At 52.3% G+C, this 18,607-nt stretch overlaps 1 protein-coding gene across 1 annotated transcript; it reads left to right on the forward strand.

Moving 5' to 3' along the window:
- Positions 1-548: 548 nt before the first annotated feature.
- On the forward strand, positions 549-17,867 carry LOC115203700 (E3 ubiquitin-protein ligase RNF182-like). Its single transcript, XM_029768615.1, has 2 exons — positions 549-1,233; positions 16,913-17,867. Exon 2 carries the CDS (start codon positions 16,924-16,926, stop codon positions 17,707-17,709), a length of 786 nt encoding a protein of 261 aa, XP_029624475.1. The 5' UTR covers positions 549-1,233; positions 16,913-16,923; the 3' UTR covers positions 17,710-17,867.
- The last annotated feature ends 740 nt before the right edge of the window (positions 17,868-18,607 follow it).

Genomic DNA, 18,607 nt, shown 5'->3' on the forward strand with positions numbered 1-18,607 from the left:
GAGGAGAGGAGGAGAGAGTCAGACCGCTGCCTGCTCCTGGAGGGAGAGAGAGAGAGAGGAGAGAGTCAGACCGCTGCCTGCTCCTGGAGGGGGAGAGAGAGAGGAGGAGAGGAGACAGTCAGACCGCTGCCTGCTCCTGGAGGGAGAGAGAGAGAGGAGGAAAGAGTCAGACCGCTGCCTGCTCCTGGAGGGAGAGAGAGAGGAGGAGGAGACAGTCAGACCGCTGCCTGCTCCTGGAGGGAGAGAGAGAGGAGGAGAGGAGACAGTCAGACCGCTGCCTGCTCCTGGAGGGAGAGAGAGAGAGAGGAGAGAGTCAGACCGCTGCCTGCTCCTGGAGGGAGAGGAGGAGGAGACAGTCAGACCGCTGCCTGCTCCTGGAGGGAGAGGCGGAGGAGACAGTCAGACCGCTGCCTGCTCCTGGAGGGAGAGGAGGAGGAGACAGTCAGACCGCTGCCTGCTCCTGGAGGGAGAGAGAGAGGAGGAGACAGTCAGACCGCTGCCTGCTCCTGGAGGGAGGGAGAGAGAGAGAGAGAGAGGAGTCAGTCAGACCGCTGCCTGCTCCTGGAGAGAGAGAGAGGAGGAGGAGAGGAGACGTTTAGACTGACGGCTCCCTGAGAGAGAGTGGAACCACTGGAGTACTCAGACACAGGACCACTGGAGTACCAAGACACTGGACCACTGGAGTACCAAGACACTGGACCACTGGAGTACCAAGACACTGGAACCACTGGAGTACTCAGACACTGGAACCACTGGAGTACTCAGACACTGGAACCACTGGAGTACTCAGACACTGGAACCACTGGAGTACTCAGACACTGGACCACTGAAGTACTCAGACACTGGAACCACTGGAGTACTCAGACCCTGGAACCACTGGAGTACTCAGACCCTGGACCACTGGAGTACTCAGACACTGGAACCACTGGAGTACTCAGACACTGGAACCACTGGAGTACTCAGACACTGGAACCACAGGAGTACTCAGACACTGGACCACTGAAGTACTCAGACACTGGAACCGCTGGAGTATTCAGACCCTGGAACCACTGGAGTACTCAGACCCTGGACCACTGGAGTACTCAGACCCTGGACCACTGGAGTACTCAGACACTGGAACCACTGGAGTACTCAGACACTGGAACCACTGGAGTACTCAGACACTGGAACCACTGGAGTACTCAGACACTGGACCACTGGAGTACCCAGACAACGGACCTACTGCAGAGTAAGGTAAGGATTTGGGGAAGGGAGAGAGAGGAGGGGTACTTGTTTTAACTTTTAATATGTGTGTTTGTGTGTGTGTGTGTGTGTGTGCGTGTGTGTGTGTGTGCACTCAGAGGTGCAGTTATCCACTGTCCCACAGCCCAGCCAGGTATTCATAAATGTAATCTACTGTCCCACAGCCCAGCCAGGTATTCACAGCCCAGCCAGGTATTCATAAATGTAATCTACTGTCTCACAGCCCAGCCAAGTATTCATAAATGTAATCTACTGTCTCACAGCCCAGCCAGGTATTCATAAATGTAATCTACTGTCCCACAGCCCAGCCAGGTATTCATAAATGTAATCTACTGTCCCACAGCCCAGCCAGGTATTCACAGCCCAGCCAGGTATTCATAAATGTAATCTACTGTCTCACAGCCCAGCCAAGTATTCACAGCCCAGCCAGGTATTCACAGCCCAGCCAGGTATTCATAAATGTAATCTACTGTCTCACAGCCCAGCCAGGTATTCACAGCCCAGCCAGGTATTCATAAATGTAATCTACTGTCTCACAGCCCAGCCAAGTATTCACAGCCCAGCCACGTATTCATAAATGTAATCTACTGTCTCACAGCCCAGCCAAGTATTCACAGCCCAGCCAGGTATTCACAGCCCAGCCAGGTATTCATAAATGTAATCTACTGTCTCACAGCCCAGCCAAGTATTCACAGCCCAGCCAGGTATTCACAGCCCAGCCAAGTATTCATAAATGTAATCTACTGTCCCACAGCCCAGCCAGGTATTCATAAATGTAATCTACTGTCCCACAGCCCAGCCAAGTATTCACAGCCCAGCCAGGTATTCACAGCCCAGCCAGGTATTCATAAATGTAATCTACTGTCCCACAGCCCAGCCAGGTATTCATAAATGTAATCTACTGTCTCACAGCCCAGCCAAGTATTCATAAATGTAATCTACTGTCCCACAGCCCAGCCAGGTATTCACAGCCCAGCCAGGTATTCACAGCCCAGCCAGGTATTCATAAATGTAATCTACTGTCCCACAGCCCAGCCAGGTATTCATAAATGTAATCTACTGTCCCACAGCCCAGCCAGGTATTCATAAATGTAATCTACTGTCTCACAGCCCAGCCAGGTATTCATAAATGTAATCTACTGTCTCACAGCCCAGCCAGGTATTCATAAATGTAATCTACTGTCCCACAGCCCAGCCAGGTATTCACAGCCCAGCCAGGTATTCATAAATGTAATCTACTGTCTCACAGCCCAGCCAGGTATTCATAAATGTAATCTACTGTCTCACAGCCCAGCCAGGTATTCACAGCCCAGCCAGGTATTCATAAATGTAATCTACTGTCTCACAGCCCTGCCAGGTATTCATAAATGTAATCTACTGTCCCACAGCCCAGCCAGGTATTCATAAATGTAATCTACTGTCCCACAGCCCAGCCAGGTATGCACAGCCCAGCCAGGTATTCACAGCCCAGCCAGGTATTCATAAATGTAATCTACTGTCCCACAGCCCAGCCAGGTATTCACAGCCCAGCCACGTATTCATAAATGTAATCTACTGTCTCACAGCCCAGCCAGGTATTCACAGCCCAGCCAGGTATTCACAGCCCAGCCAGGTATTTATAAATGTAATCTACTGTCCCACAGCCCAGCCACGTATTCATAAATGTAATCTACTATCCCTGAAAAAGTGTCTAGACATTATTTCCCTATCCTTCTTGCATAGCATTTGGTTTGGTACAGCGGGGGTTAATATAAGCCTCGATGTGTGCCTATCTTTGCTTGTGCAATATGTTGCTGGTAGACAGAGAAGGAGAGCTGGTGGAGAGACAAGGAGAGCTGGTGGAGAGGAGAGCTGGTGGAGAGAGAAGGAGAGCTGGTGGAGAGAGAAGGAGAGGTGGTGGAGAGACAAGGAGAGCTGGTGGAGAGACAAGGAGAGCTGGTGGAGAGGAGAGCTGGTGGAGAGAGAAGGAGAGCTGGTGGAGAGAGAAGGAGAGGGGGTGGAGAGAGAAGGAGAGGGGGTGGAGAGAGATGGAGAGCTGGTGGAGAGAGAAGGAGAGCTGGTGGAGAGAGAAGGAGAGCTGGTGGAGAGACAAGGAGAGCTGGTGGAGAGACAAAGAGAGCTGGTGGAGAGAGAAGGAGAGCTGGTGGAGAGACAAGGAGAGCTGGTAGAGAGACAAGGAGAGCTGGTGGAGAGACAAGGAGAGCTGGTGGAGAGACAAGGAGAGCTGGTAGAGAGACAAGGAGAGCTGGTGGAGAGACAAGGAGAGCTGGTGGAGAGAGAAGGAGAGCTGGTGGAGAGACAAGGAGAGCTGGTGGAGAGACAAGGAGAGCTGGTGGAGAGAGAAGGAGAGCTGGTGGAGAGACAAGGAGAGCTGGTAGAGAGACAAGGAGAGCTGGTGGAGAGAGAAGGAGAGCTGGTGGAGAGACAAGGAGAGCTGGTGGAGAGACAAGGAGAGCTGGTGGAGAGACAAGGAGAGCTGGTAGAGAGACAAGGAGAGCTGGTGGAGAGACAAGGAGAGCTGGTAGAGAGAGGAGAAGGAGAAGGAGAGAGAGAAGGAGAGAGGAGAAGGAGAGCTGGTGGAGAGACAAGGAGAGCTGGTGGAGAGACAATGAGAGCTGGTGGAGAGACAAGGAGAGCTGGTGGAGAGATAAGGAGGGAGAAGGAGAGAGGAGAGAGAGGCGGGGCTGAGTGAAACAGGGCCGAGCGTCAGACAGCGTGGGAACAGCAGCAGTAGCAGCAGTGACATGATTATGTGGTCTTAAAGATAAACACAGTCTGAAGTCGTCACTATGTCTCAGGATATTAACAATCTACCTCTACATACTGCTGTCTGGTAATGAACCAGCAACACAACACAGACCTGGTGATGAACCAGCAACACAACACAGACCTGGTAATGAACCAGCAACACAACACAGACCTGGTGATGAACCAGCAACACAACACAGACCTGGTAATGAACCAGCAACACAACACAGACCTGGTAATGAACCAGCAACACAACACAGACCTGGTAATGAACCAGCAACACAACACAGACCTGGTAATGAACCAGCAACACAACACAGACCTGGTAATGTACCAGCAACACAACACAGACCTGGTAATGAACCAGCAACACAACACAGACCTGGTAATGAACCAGCAACACAACACACACCTGGTAATGAACCAGCAACACAGACCTGGTAATGAACCAGCAACACAACACAGACCTGGTAATGAACCAGCAACACAACACAGACCTGGTAATGAACCAGCAACAGAACACAGACCTGGTAATGAACCAGCAACACAACACAGACCTGGTAATGAACCAGCAACACAACACAGACCTGGTAATGAACCAGCAACACAGACCTGGTAATGAACCAGCAACACAACAAAGACCTGGTAATGAACCAGCAACACAACACAGACCTGGTAATGAACCAGCAACACAACAAAGACCTGGTAATGAACCAGCAACACAACACAGACCTGGTAATGAACCAGCAACACAACACAGACCTGGTAATGAACCAGCAACACAGACCTGGTAATGAACCAGCAACACAACAAAGACCTGGTAATGAACCAGCAACACAGACCTGGTAATGAACCAGCAACACAACAAAGACCTGGTAATGAACCAGCAACACAACACAGACCTGGTAAGGAACCAGCAACACAACACAGACCTGGTAATGAACCAGCAACACAGACCTGGTAATGAACCAGCAACACAACAAAGACCTGGTAATGAACCAGCAACACAACACAGACCTGGTAAGGAACCAGCAACACAGACCTGGTGAGTCTGTTGATGAGGAAGAGGAGGTCAGTGAGGGTAACAGAGGGGTGAGTGTGTTGAGGAAGAGGAGGAGGTCAGTGAGGGTAACAGAGGGGTGAGTGTGTTGAGGAAGAGGAGGAGGTCAGTGAGGGTAACAGAGGGGTGAGTGTGTACCACATGTGAGTTAGTTAACAGGTGAGCGCTGGGCTCTTTCTCAATTCATCCTTCCTCGATTCCTCTCCTCAGCTCCTCTCCTCGCCTCCTAAAAAAAAACATTGCAGAAGAAGGCTGGGAAAGGGAGGGACCTTGAACCTTCAATACAGCTGTGATACAATACAGGTGATGGGAAGTGAGTGATCAAGGAAAGACTAAAGTGAGACGAAGCCCTAGAGGCCATGTTGTGGTGACGTCACCCTCCCTGAGACATAAAGGACTGTAATCCCACCAGCGTCATGGATGTGGTGGGATAATGGACGCAGCTTTGTGGGTTTTACAGGGAGTGTTAAACCCACACCAATGATCAACGACATCAGCTGCAAAATCATCAGATGAACACGACAGTGAGGGACAACTAGAGCTGTGGAGCTCAGCGCAAGTTTAGATCTCGCTGTAATTGATTTGTTAATTAACGTGGACACGTTTAGCATCTCCTGGCTTCCACACAGAACCACAGTCCTCTGATGCAGACCTTCCACACAGCCGACAATCCTCTGATGCAGACCTTCCACACAGCCCACAATCCACTGATGCAGACCTTCCACACAGCCCACAATCCTCTGATGCAGACCTTCCACACAGCCCACAATCCTCTGATGCAGACCTTCCACACAGCCCACAATCCTCTGATGCAGACCTTCCACACAATCCTCTGATGCAGACCTTCCACACAGCCCACAATCCTCTGATGCAGACCTTCCACACAGCCCACAATCCTCTGATGCAGACCTTCCACACAATCCTCTGATGCAGACCTTCCACACAGCCCACAATCCACTGATGCAGACCTTCCACACAGCCCACAATCCTCTGATGCAGACCTGTGGAACATCTACATTTTAAAACGTCTATTAAATCCATGTATTATAGTCTACCTACACCATCACAATAAATCCATGTAATATAGTCTACACCATCACAATAAATCCATGTAATATAGTCTACCTACACCATCACAATAAATCCATGTAATATAGTCTACACCATCACAATAAATCCATGTAATATAGTCTACACCATCACAATAAATCCATGTAATATAGTCTACCTACACCATCACAATAAATCCATGCAATATAGTCTACCTACACCTTCACAATAAATCCATGTAATATAGTCTACACCATCACAATAAATCCATGTAATATAGTCTACCCCAGTGCTTCACAGTTGGGATGGTGTTCTTCGGCTTGCAAGCGTCCCCTTTATTCTTCCAAACATAACGATGGTCATTGTGGCCAAACAGTTCTATTTTTGTTTCATCAGACCAGAGGACATTTCACCAAAAAGTACAGTCTTTGTCCCCATGTGCATTTGCAAACCGTAGTCTGGCTTTTTTTATGACAGTTTTGGAGCAGTGGCTTCTTCCTTGCTGAGCGGCCTTTCAGGTTTTGTCGATATAGGACTCGTTTAACTGTGGATATAGATACTTTTGTACCTGTTTCCTCCAGCATCTTCACAAGGTCCTTTGCTGTTGTTCTGGGATTGATTTGCACTTTTCACACCAAAGTACGTTCATCTCTAGGAGACAGAACGCGTCTCCTTCCTGAGCGGTATGTCGGCTGCGTGGTCCCGTGGTGTTTATACTTGCATACTATTATTTGTACAGATGAACGTGGTACCTTCAGGCGTTTGGAAATGTAGTCTTATTGAGTCTTAAACTCTGAGTCTATTTCAGACCCACTCTCTACAACACAGCAGAACTCTGAGTCTATATCAGACCCACTCTCTACAACACAGCAGCACTCTGAGTCTATATCAGACCCACTCTCTACAACACAGCACTCTGAGTCTATTTCAGACCCACTCTCTACAACACAGCAGAACTCTGAGTCTATATCAGACCCACTCTCTACAACACAGAACTCTGAGTCTATATCAGACCCACTCTCTACAACACAGCAGAACTCTGAGTCTATATCAGAACCACTCTCCGCGGGGTTCGGATGAAAGCAGATGTTTCTTTTTTTTTTTTTAGGTATACAGTATTTTTGAACTTGTGTTTACCCTGAGAAATGGATGTGTGTGGGGACAGATGTCAGGGGCATCTTTTCAATGTCTGATCCACTAGGTTCCTTTTACATGGGACATCAACCCACTGCTTTAACCTCGAGAGGCGGCTGGACATCAACCCACTGCTTTAACCTCGAGAGGCGGCTGGGCTCCGCCCACTGCTTTAACCTCGAGAGGCGGCTGGGCTCCGCCCACTGCTTTAACCTCGAGAGGCGGCTGGGCTCCTCCCACTGCTTTAAACCTCGAGAGGGCGGCTGGCTCCGCCCACTGCTTTAACCTCGAGAGGCGGCTGGGCTCCGCCCACTGCTTTAACCTCGAGAGGCGGCTGGGCTCCGCCCACTGCTTTAACCTCGAGAGGCGGCTGGGCTCCTCCCACTGCTTTAACCTCGAGAGGCGGCTGGGCTCCGCCCACTGCTTTAACCTCGAGAGGCGGCTGGGCTCCGCCCACTGCTTTACCCTCGAGAGGCGGCTGGGCTCCTCCCACTGCTTTAACCTCGAGAGGCGGCTGGGCTCCGCCCACTGCTTTAACCTCGAGAGGCGGCTGGGCTCCGCCCACTGCTTTAACCTCGAGAGGCGGCTGGGCTCCGCCCACTGCTTTACCCTCGAGAGGCGGCTGGGCTCCGCCCACTGCTTTAACCTCGAGAGGCGGCTGGGCTCCGCCCACTGCTTTACCCTCGAGAGGCGGCTGGGCTCCTCCCACTGCTTTACCCTCGAGAGGCGGCTGGGCTCCGCCCACTGCTTTAACCTCGAGAGGCGGCTGGGCTCCGCCCACTGCTTTACCCTCGAGAGGCGGCTGGGCTCCTCCCACTGCTTTACCCTCGAGAGGCGGCTGGGCTCCTCCCACTGCTTTAACCTCGAGAGGCGGCTGGGCTCCGCCCACTGCTTTAACCTCGAGAGGCGGCTGGGCTCCGCCCACTGCTTTACCCTCGAGAGGCGGCTGGGCTCCGCCCACTGCTTTAACCTCGAGAGGCGGCTGGGCTCCGCCCACTGCTTTAACCTCGAGAGGCGGCTGGACATCAACCCACTGCTTTAACCTCGAGAGGCGGCTGGGCTCTGGACACGACGTCGACGTGGCTGATCAACGTGGGTTGTGTTATCGAGGCGGGTTATGAGTGATGGGGAACTAGATGTCTTTATGAATTCCTTCAACAGTATTTCCCTAAAGCAGGGGGTGTGAATATTAAATCGTGCAGTGTTTTCCTAGGGCTGTTACTTCAAAGTAATTGGGGTGTAGTGGGGGTTTTGGAAAAATCACCAGGTTTTTTCCCAGAAATCCCTGTTGGAAGATTCCCGGGAATCAAAAGGGAATAAGCAGGAAACAGGGAGTCCTCCCACCAGCATTTAGGGGAAACAGAGACATTTTGGGGAAGTTATAATTTTCATAAAAACCTATTGGTGTGTTACTATGGTTACTTGACGACATAGTCAGGGAAATGTCTGAACAGTAAACCATGCACAGTGTGTTTCCCCCTACTGCTACTGAGGGAGACTGAAAGGAAAGGGCTCTCTCCATCTCTCTCTCCCTCCTTCTCTCTCTCCCTCTCTCTCCCTCCTTCTCTCTCTCCCTCTCTCTCTCTCTCCATCTCTCTCTCCCTCCTTCTCTCTCTCCCTCTCTCTCTCTCTCCTTCTCTCTCTCCCTCCTTCTCTCTCTCCCTCTCTCTCCCTCCTTCTCTCTCTCCCTCTCTCTCTCTCTCTCCTTCTCTCTCTCCCTCCTTCTCTCTCTCCATCTCTCTCTCCCTCTCTCTCTCTCTCCTTCTCTCTCTCCCTCCTTCTCTCTCTCCCTCTCTCTCCCTCCTTCTCTCTCTCCCTCTCTCTCTCTCTCCTTCTCTCTCTCCCTCCTTCTCTCTCTCCATCTCTCTCTCCACCTCTCTCTCTCCCTCTCTCTCCCTCCTTCTCTCTCCTCCCTCTCTCTCCCTCCTTCTCTCTCTCCCTCTCTCTCTCTCTCTCCTTCTCTCTCTCCCTCCTTCTCTCTCTCCATCTCTCTCTCCATCTCTCTCCCTCCTTCTCTCTCTCTCCTCTCTCTCTCCCTCCTTCTCTCTCTCCATCTCTCTCTCCTTTTCTCTCTCCATCTCTCTCCCTCCATCCCCCCTCCATCTCTCTCTCCCTCCTTCTTGCTCTCCATCTCTCTCCCTCCATCTCTCCATCTCTCTCTCCATCTCTCTCCCTCCCTCTGCCGCCATCTCTCCCTCCTTCTCTCTCTCCCTCTTTCTCTCTCCCTCCATCTCTCTCCCTCTTTCTCTCTCCCTCCATCTCTCTCCCTCCTTCTCTCTCTCCCTCCTTCTCTCTCTCCCTCCCTCCATCTCTCTCCCTCCCTCCATCTCTCCCTCCTTCTCTCTCTCCTTCTCTTGCTCCATCTCTCTCCCTCCATCTCTCTCTCCTCTGTCCCTCCCTCCATCTCTCTCTCTCCCTCCATCTCTCTCTCTCCCTCCATCTCTCTCCCTCCTTCTCTCCCTCCATCTCTCTCTAAGTGCCAACAGCTCATTAGGTAAGCATAGAGAGACAGCCACCGCTTCCTCCCTCTAGGGTGTCAGCCAGTCCTCTTCCACAGAAGACAGCTGAGGAGAGAGCAGAGCTGCTACTGTGCAAATCAACAATTAACCTTTCAGCCAGGAAGCAGGAACAAGGGGGGGTGGCAGTAAAAAGACCCGGCCTATTAAAACAAATGGAGGCCCCTCACCCTTCGATGTTGCGAGCCAAGAAAATGTTGTGAAAATGTACTGCTCATATAATAAAATAGGTCCTACTAGACACTATTCTTCATGATCAGACCGGATTCTTATTTCAACTCCTATAATAATCTACAATAATAACAGTATTACCACCACAGTACTACTGCCTGGTATGCGCTCTCTCTCTCTCTCTCTCTCTCTCGCGTTCTCTCTCTTCCTCACACACAATCTCTCTCTCCATCTCTCCCATCCCCTTCTCCCCCCTTCTCTCTCCCTCTAACCCCTCCTTTCTCTCCCTCGAACCCCTCCTCTCTCTCTCTCCCTCTAAACCCCTCTTCTCTCTCTCCATCTCTCTCCCTCTAACCCCTTTCTCTCTCCCTGTCTCTAACCCCCCCATCTCTCTCTCCATTCCTCTCCATCTAACCCCCATCTCTTTCTCCATCTAACACCATTCTATCTCTCCATCTCTCTCCCTCTAACCCCTCTCCCCTCTCCCCTCTCCCCATCTAACCCCCTTCTGTCCCCATCTCTCTCTCCATCTAAGTCCAATCTCTCTCCCCCTCTAACCCCCCATCTCTCTCTCCATATCTCTCTCCCCATCTCTCTCCCTCTAACCCCCCTTCTCTCCCCATCTCTCTAAGTCCAATCTTTCTCCCCCTCTAACCCCCCTTCTCTCCCCCTCTAACCCCCTTCTCTCCCCCTCTATCTCCCCTTCTCTCCCCAAGTCCAATCTCTCTCCCCCTCTAACCCCCCATCTCTCTCTCTCCATATCTCTCTCCACCCTCTGAATATCTCATGGTGTGTAAAGAAGTCACGGTTGGATTTGTCTGGATTTAATAATGCACAGACTAGAGCCCAGTCCAAAAATACACTCACAACAGAAATAGCAATCTACCCATAAATAAAACACCTATCCTGGGCTACAGTCCACTCTCCACCAACGGGCTTCACCATAGGCTAACCCGTCTCTGAACAGCCACGCTAACCCGTCTCTGAACAGCCAGCCACGCTAACCCGTCTCTGAACAGCCACGCTAACCCGTCTCTGAACAGCCAGCCACGCTAACCCGTCTCTGAACAGCCGCGCTAACCCGTCTCTGAACAGCCAGCCACGCTAACCCGTCTCTGAACAGCCAGCCACGCTAACCCGTCTCTGAACAGCCAGCCACGCTAACCCGTCTCTGAACAGCCAGCCACGCTAACCCGTCTCTATACAGCCAGCCACGCTATCCCGTCTCTGAACAGCCACGCTAACCCGTCTCTGAACAGCCAGCCACGCTAACCCGTCTCTGAACAGCCAGCCACGCTAACCCGTCTCTGAACAGCCACGCTAACCCGTCTCTGAACAGCCAGCCACGCTAACCCGTCTCTATACAGCCAGCCACGCTAACCCGTCTCTGAACAGCCACGCTAACACCGTCTCTGAACAGCCAGCCACGCTAACCCTCTCTGAACAGCCAGCCACGCTAACCCGTCTCTGAACAGCCAGCCACGCTAACCCGTCTCTGAACAGCCACGCTAACCCGTCTCTTGAACAGCCAGCCACGCTAAACCCGTCTCTGAACAGCCAGCCACGCTAACCCGTCTCTGAACAGCCAGCCACGCTAACCCGTCTCTGAACAGCCAGCCACGCTAACCCGTCTCTGAACAGCCAGCCACGCTAACCCGTCTCTGAACAGCCAGCCACGCTAACCCATCTCTGAACAGCCACGCTAACCCTTCTCTGAACAGCCACGCTAACCCGTCTCTGAACAGCCACGCTAACCCGTCTCTGAACAGCCAGCCACGCTAACCCGTCTCTGAACAGCCACGCTAACCCGTCTCTGAACAGCCACGCTAACCCGTCTCTGAACAGCCACGCTAACCCCGTCTCTGAACAGCCACGCTAACCCGTCTCTGAACAGCCACGCTAACCCGTCTCTGAACAGCCACGCTAACCCGTCTTTGAACAGCCACGCTAACCCGTCTCTGAACAGCCAGCCACGCTAACCCGTCTCTGTACAGCCAGCCACGCTAACCCGTCTCTGAACAGCCACGCTAACCCGTCTCTGAACAGCCACGCTAACCCGTCTCTGAACAGCCAGCCACGCTAACCCGTCTCTGAACAGCCACGCTAACCCGTCTCTGAACAGCCAGCCACGCTAACCCGTCTCTGAACAGCCACGCTAACCCGTCTCTGAACAGCCAGCCACGCTAACCCGTCTCTGAACAGCCACGCTAACCCGTCTCTGAACAGCCAGCCACGCTAACCCGTCTCTGAACAGCCAGCCACGCTAACCCGTCTCTGAACAGCCACGCTAACCCGTCTCTGAACAGCCACGCTAACCCGTCTCTGAACAGCCAGCCACGCTAACCCGGCATGTTTATCTCCTGAGGAGGCCGGATTCACAGCTCTATCACCTCACAGCTCCATCGTTCTTAAATGGAAGACGTTTGGAACCAGCAAGACTCTTCCTAGAGCTGGCCGCCCGGCCAAACTGAGCAATTGGGGGAGAAGGGCCTTGGTCAGGGAGGTGACCAAGAACCCAATGGTCACTCTGACAGTGCTCTAGAGTTCCTCTGTGGAGATGGGAGAACCTTCCAGAAGGACAACCATCTCTGCAGCACTCCACCAATCAGGCCTTTATGGTAGGGCGGCCAGACGGAAGCCACTCCTCAGTAAAAAGGCACATGACAGCCTGCTTGGAGTTTACCAAAAGACAAATAAAGACTTTCAAACCATGAGAAACAAGATTCTCTGGTCTCAATGAAACCAAGATTAAACTCTTTGGCCTGAATGCCAAGTGTCACGTCTGGAGGAAACCTGGCACCATCCCTACGGTGAAGCATGGTGGTGGCAGCATCCCTACGGGGAAGCATGGTGGTGGCAGCATCCCTACGGTGAAGCATGGTGGTGGCAGCATCCCTACGGTGAAGCATGGTGGCAGCATCCCTACGGTGAAGCATGGTGGTGGCAGCATCCCTACGGTGAAGCATGGTGGTGGCACCATCCCTACGGTGAAGCATGGTGGTGGCACCATCCCTACGGTGAAGCATGGTGGTGACAGCATCCCTACGGTGAAGCATGGTGGTGGCAGCATCCCTACGGTGAAGCATGGTGGTGGCACCATCCCTACGGTGAAGCATGGTGGTGACAGCATCCCTACGGTGAAGCATGGTGGTGGCAGCATCCCTACGGTGAAGTACGGTGGGTGGCAGCATTAACTACGGTGAAGCATGGTGGTGGCAGCATCCCTACGGTGAAGCATGGTGGTGGCAGCATCCCTACGGTGAAGCATGGTGGTGGCAGCATCCCTACGGTGAAGCATGGTGGTGGCACCATCCCTACGGTGAAGCATGGTGGTGACAGCATCCCTACGGTGAAGCATGGTGGTGGCAGCATCCCTACGGTGAAGCACGGTGGTGGCAGCATTAACTACGGTGAAGCATGGTGGTGGCAGCATCCCTACGGTGAAGCACGGTGGTGGCAGCATTAACTACGGTGAAGCATGGTGGTGGCAGCATCCCTACGGTGAAGCACAGTGGTGGCAGCATCCCTACAGTGAAGCACGGTGGTGGCAGCATTAACTACATGTTGTTTTCTGTCTACCATGGTGACCAACACAAGGCTGCACCAACATGGCACCCTATTCTCTACACCATATATAGAGCACTACCGGCCCTGGTCTAAAGTAGTACACAAAATAGGGAATAGGGTTCCATAGGCCTCTGGTCTAAAGTAGTAGACTATATAGGGAATAGGGTGCCATTTGGGATGCTGACAAACACAAGTCTTCACTCAACATAATGGAATCTCTTTAGGTTTAAATGCAGACAAACAAAGCACTAGACATGTCCATCTGTCACCGAGGACCATAGAACATGTCCATCTGTCACCGAGGACAACGGAACATGTCCATCTGTCACTGAGGACCATAGAACACCATGATGTCAGACATGTCCATCTGTCACCGAGGACCACGGAACATGTCCATCTGTCACTGAGGACCACGGAACATGTCCATCTGTCACCGAGGACCACGGAACATGTCCATCTGTCACCGAGGACCACAGAACATGTCCATCTGTCACCGAGGACCACAGAACATGTCCATCTGTCACCGAGGACCACGGAACATGTCCATCTGTCACCGAGGACCACGGAACATGTCCATCTGTCACCATGATGCTTCGTCACAAGAATTTCTGTACTCGATTACATTCCATTATCAGAGTGAGATTAGAAACAGATGCAGTGAGGAGTCATTATCTCTCAGAGTAGAAACAGACGCAGCCGGCCTTCTAATCGACCAAATTATGAAAAACACAATGAACAGCTTTGTCAAATGAACTTCCAACACGGAGGATTTAGGCTACATGGATGCTACATGAACAGCTCTGTATAGACAGACAGACGGACGGACGGACGGACGGACGGACGGACGGACGGACGGACGTACTTACTTACGTACTTCAGCTCAACACGTCCCCATAACAACATGTCCAGACTGAAATTATTCATTTAGTAGAGATAGAGGCTGCAGAACAGAGATAGAGACATGAGGAGACAGGGACCTTTAGTAGAGATAGAGGCTGCAGAACAGAGACATGAGGAGACAGAGACCTTTAGTAGAGATAGAGGCTGCAGAACAGAGAAAGAGACATGAGGAGACAGGGACCTTTAGTAGAGATAGAGGCTGCAGAACAGAGACATGAGGAGACAGAGACCTTTAGTAGAGATAGAGGCTGCAGAACAGAGAAAGAGACATGAGGAGACAGGGACCTTTAGTAGAGATAGAGGCTGCAGAACAGAGACATGAGGAGACAGAGACCTTTAGTAGAGATAGAGACTGCAGAACAGAGACAGAGACATGAGGAGACAGGGACCTTTAGTAGAGATAGAGATTGCAGAACAGAGACAGGGACCTTTAGTAGAGATAGATGCTGCAGAACAGAGACAGAGACATTTAGTAGAGATAGAGGCTGCAGAACAGAGAAAGAGACATGAGGAGACAGGGGCCTTTAGTAGAGATAGAGGCTGCAGAACAGAGACAGAGACATGAGGAGACAGGGACCTTTAGTAGAGATAGAGATTGCAGAACAGAGACAGGGACCTTTAGTAGAGATAGAGGCTGCAGAACAGAGACAGGGACATGAGGAGACAGGGACCTTTAGTAGAGATAGAGTCTGCAGAACAGAGACAGAGACATTTAGTAGAGATAGAGGCTGCAGAACAGAGACAGGGACATGAGGAGACAGGGACCTTTAGTAGAGATAGAGATTGCAGAACAGAGACAGGGACATGAGGAGACAGAGACCTTTAGTAGAGATAGAGATTGCAGAACAGAGACAGGGACCTTTAGTAGAGATAGAGGCTGCAGAACAGAGACATGAGACATGAGGAGACAGGGACCTTTAGTAGAGATAGAGACTGCAGAACAGAGACAGAGACATGAGGAGATAGGGACCTTTAGTAGAGATAGAGACTGCAGAACAGAGACAGAGACATGAGGAGACAGGGACCTTTAGCAGAGATAGAGACTGCAGAACAGAGACAGAGACATGAGGAGACAGAGACCTTTAGTAGAGATAGAGACTGCAGAACAGAGACAGAGACATGAGGAGACAGGGACCTTTAGTAGAGATAGAGGCTGCAGAACAGAGACAGAGACATGAGGAGACAGGGACCTTTAGTAGAGATAGAGACTGCAGAACAGAGACATGAGGAGACAGGGACCTTTAGCAGAGATAGAGACTGCAGAACAGGGACATGAGGAGACAGGGACCTTTAGTAGAGATAGAGGCTGCAGAACAGAGACATGAGGAGACAGAGACCTTTAGTAGAGATAGAGACTGCAGAACAGAGACAGAGACATGAGGAGACAGAGTCCTTTAGTAGAGATAGAGGCTGCAGAACAGAGACAGGGACATGAGGAGATAGGGACCTTTAGTAGAGATAGAGACTGCAGAACAGAGACAGAGACATGAGGAGACAGAGACCTTTAGTAGAGATAGAGACTGCAGAACAGAGACAGAGACATGAGGAGACAGAGACCTTTAGTAGAGATAGAGACTGCAGAACAGAGACAGAGACATGAGGAGACAGGGACCTTTAGTAGAGATAGAGGCTGCAGAACAGAGACATGAGGAGACAGGGACATTTAGTAGAGATAGAGGCTGCAGAACAGAGACAGGGACCTTTAGTAGAGATAGAGACTGCAGAACAGAGACAGAGACATTTAGTAGAGATAGAGACTGCAGAACAGAGACAGAGACATTTAGTAGAGATAGAGACTGCAGAACAGAGACAGAGACATTTAGTAGAGATAGAGACTGCAGAACAGAGACAGAGACATGAGGAGACAGAGACCTTTAGTAGAGATAGAGGCTGCAGAACAGAGACATGAGGAGACAGGGACATGAGGAGACAGAGACCTTTTTAATGAAATTGAAAAATGTACCATAAGGTGTAAAAAAATTTACCTAACTACTCTCTCCCTCCCTCTCCCTCCCTCCCTCCCCCTCTCTCTCTCTCTCCCTCCCTCCCCTCCCTCCCTCCCCCTCCCTCTCTCCCTCTCTCTCTCTCCCCTCCCTCCCTCTCTCTCTCCCCCTCCCTCTCTCCCTCTCTCTCTCTCCCCTCCCTCTCTCCCTCTCTCCCTCCCCCTCCCTCTCCCCCTCTCTCTCTCTCCCTCTCCCTCCCCCTCCCTCCCTCCCCCTCCCTCTCTCCCTCTCTCTCTCTCCCCTCCCTCCCTCTCTCTCTCCCCCTCCCTCCCTCCCCCTCCCTCTCTCCCCCTCTCCCTCCCCCTCCCTCTCTCCCTCTCTCTCTCTCTCTCTCTCTCTCTCCCTCCCTACCCTCTCTCTCTCCCCCTCCCTCCCTCCCCCTCCCTCTCTCCCCCTCTCCTCCCCCTCCCTCCCTCCCCCTCCCTCTCTCCCTCTCTCTCTCTCCCCTCCCTCCCTCTCTCTCTCCCTCCCTGCCCCTCTCTCTCCCTCTCCCCCTCCCTCTCCCTCTCTCTCCCCCTCAGAGCATGCGACCATGATGAGTGTTCCTCAGCCTGACCCGGATGAGACGCCCCCCTCCACCATCACCCCTGTCACCACCCCCACCCTGAGCCTGACCCCCGTCACAGACGACCTGGAGTGTAAGATCTGTTACCAGCGCTACAACGTCCACAACCGCAGGCCCAAGATCCTAGACTGTCTCCACCGGGCGTGTACCCGCTGCCTCAACAAGATCCTGGACATGGGAGATGTCTTGGGCTGCATTTCCTGTCCTTTCTGCCGACACGAAACAGAGGTTGGCGAATGCGAGGTGTCGGGCCTCCCAGACGACTCTAACATCATATCCTGCCTGGCCGTCAGGGATAAGTCCTGGAGCTCCGACCACAGCAAAGAGGTCACCCTCACCCCCAAGAGCCTGTCCTCCACCTCCTCCTCGCACCACTCCTCCAACTGTCTGGTGATCACTATCATGGAGGTCCAGAGGGAGACGGGATCCGGGGGTCGTGGCCCGGGCAGCTCAGACCACTACGCAGAACCCAGCCTGGACTCCGTCTCTGTTGGTTCTAACGGGCCGGAGGTTCAGGAAGCCATGTCCAAGTTGTGTTCTCACGTCCCCAGGATCCTGGTGTGGCTCCTGGGGCTGTTCTATTTCGGGTCCTTGCCCCTTGGCATCTACCTGCTGGTGATCCAGAGGGTGACGTTGGGTATAGTCTGTGTGAGCCTGGTACCGTCCAGTCTGACTGTTTGTCTGGTCTATGGGTTCTGCCAGTGTCTCTGCCAGGGTATGTGTGACTGCTCGTCTAGGGGGCTGACTGACTGACTCAACAGGGATACTGACTGATGCTGGGGGTTTGGAGGGAGGGAAAATACTGGCCTGCTGGAGTCAACATGGCGTCCATTACTGTCCCAATCTAACGACCAGCCGGGTTGGAGGGAGGGAAAATACTGGCCTGCTGGAGTCAACATGGCGTCCATTACTGTCCCAATCTAACGTCCAGCCGGGTTTGGAGGGAGGGAAAATACTGGCCTGCTGGAGTCAACATGGCGTCCATTACTGTCCCAATCTAACGTCCAGCCGGGTTTGGAGGGAGGGAGGGAAAATACTGGACTGCTGGAGTCAACATGGCGGCCATTACTGTCCCAATCTAACGTCCAGCCGGGTTGGAGGGAGGGAGGGAAAATATTGGACTGTTGGAATCAACATGGCGTCCATTACTGTCCCAATCTAACGACCAGCCGGGTTGGAGGGAGGGAAAATACTGGACTGTTGGAGTCAACATGGCAGCCATTACTGTCCCAATCTAACGTCCAGCCGGGTTGGAGGGAGGGAAAATACTGGACTGTTGGAGTCAACATGGCGTCCATTACTGTCCCAATCTAACGTCCAGCCGGGTTTGGAGGGAGGGAAAATACTGGACTGTTGGAGTCAACATGGCGTCCATTACTGTCCCAATCTAACAACCAGCCGGGTTTGGAGGGAGGGAAAATACTGGACTGCTGGAGTCAACATGGCGTCCATTACTGTCCCAATCTAACGTCCAGCCGGGTTGGAGGGAGGGAGGGAAAATACTGGACTGTTGGAGTCAACATGGCGTCCATTACTGTCCCAATCTAACGTCCAGCCGGGTTTGGAGGGAGGGAAAATACTGGACTGTTGGAATCAACATGGCGGCCATTACTGTCCCAATCTAACGTCCAGCCGGGTTTGGAGGGAGGGA

This window comes from Salmo trutta, chromosome 12, assembly GCF_901001165.1.
Source record: "Salmo trutta chromosome 12, fSalTru1.1, whole genome shotgun sequence".
Classification (NCBI taxonomy): Eukaryota; Metazoa; Chordata; class Actinopteri; order Salmoniformes; family Salmonidae; genus Salmo; species Salmo trutta.

What these genes read in the sequence shown, in the direction of transcription:
- LOC115203700 (XM_029768615.1), top strand. Translation starts at nt 16,924, where the DNA reads ATGATGAGTGTTCCTCAGCCTGACCCGGATGAGACGCCCCCCTCCACC.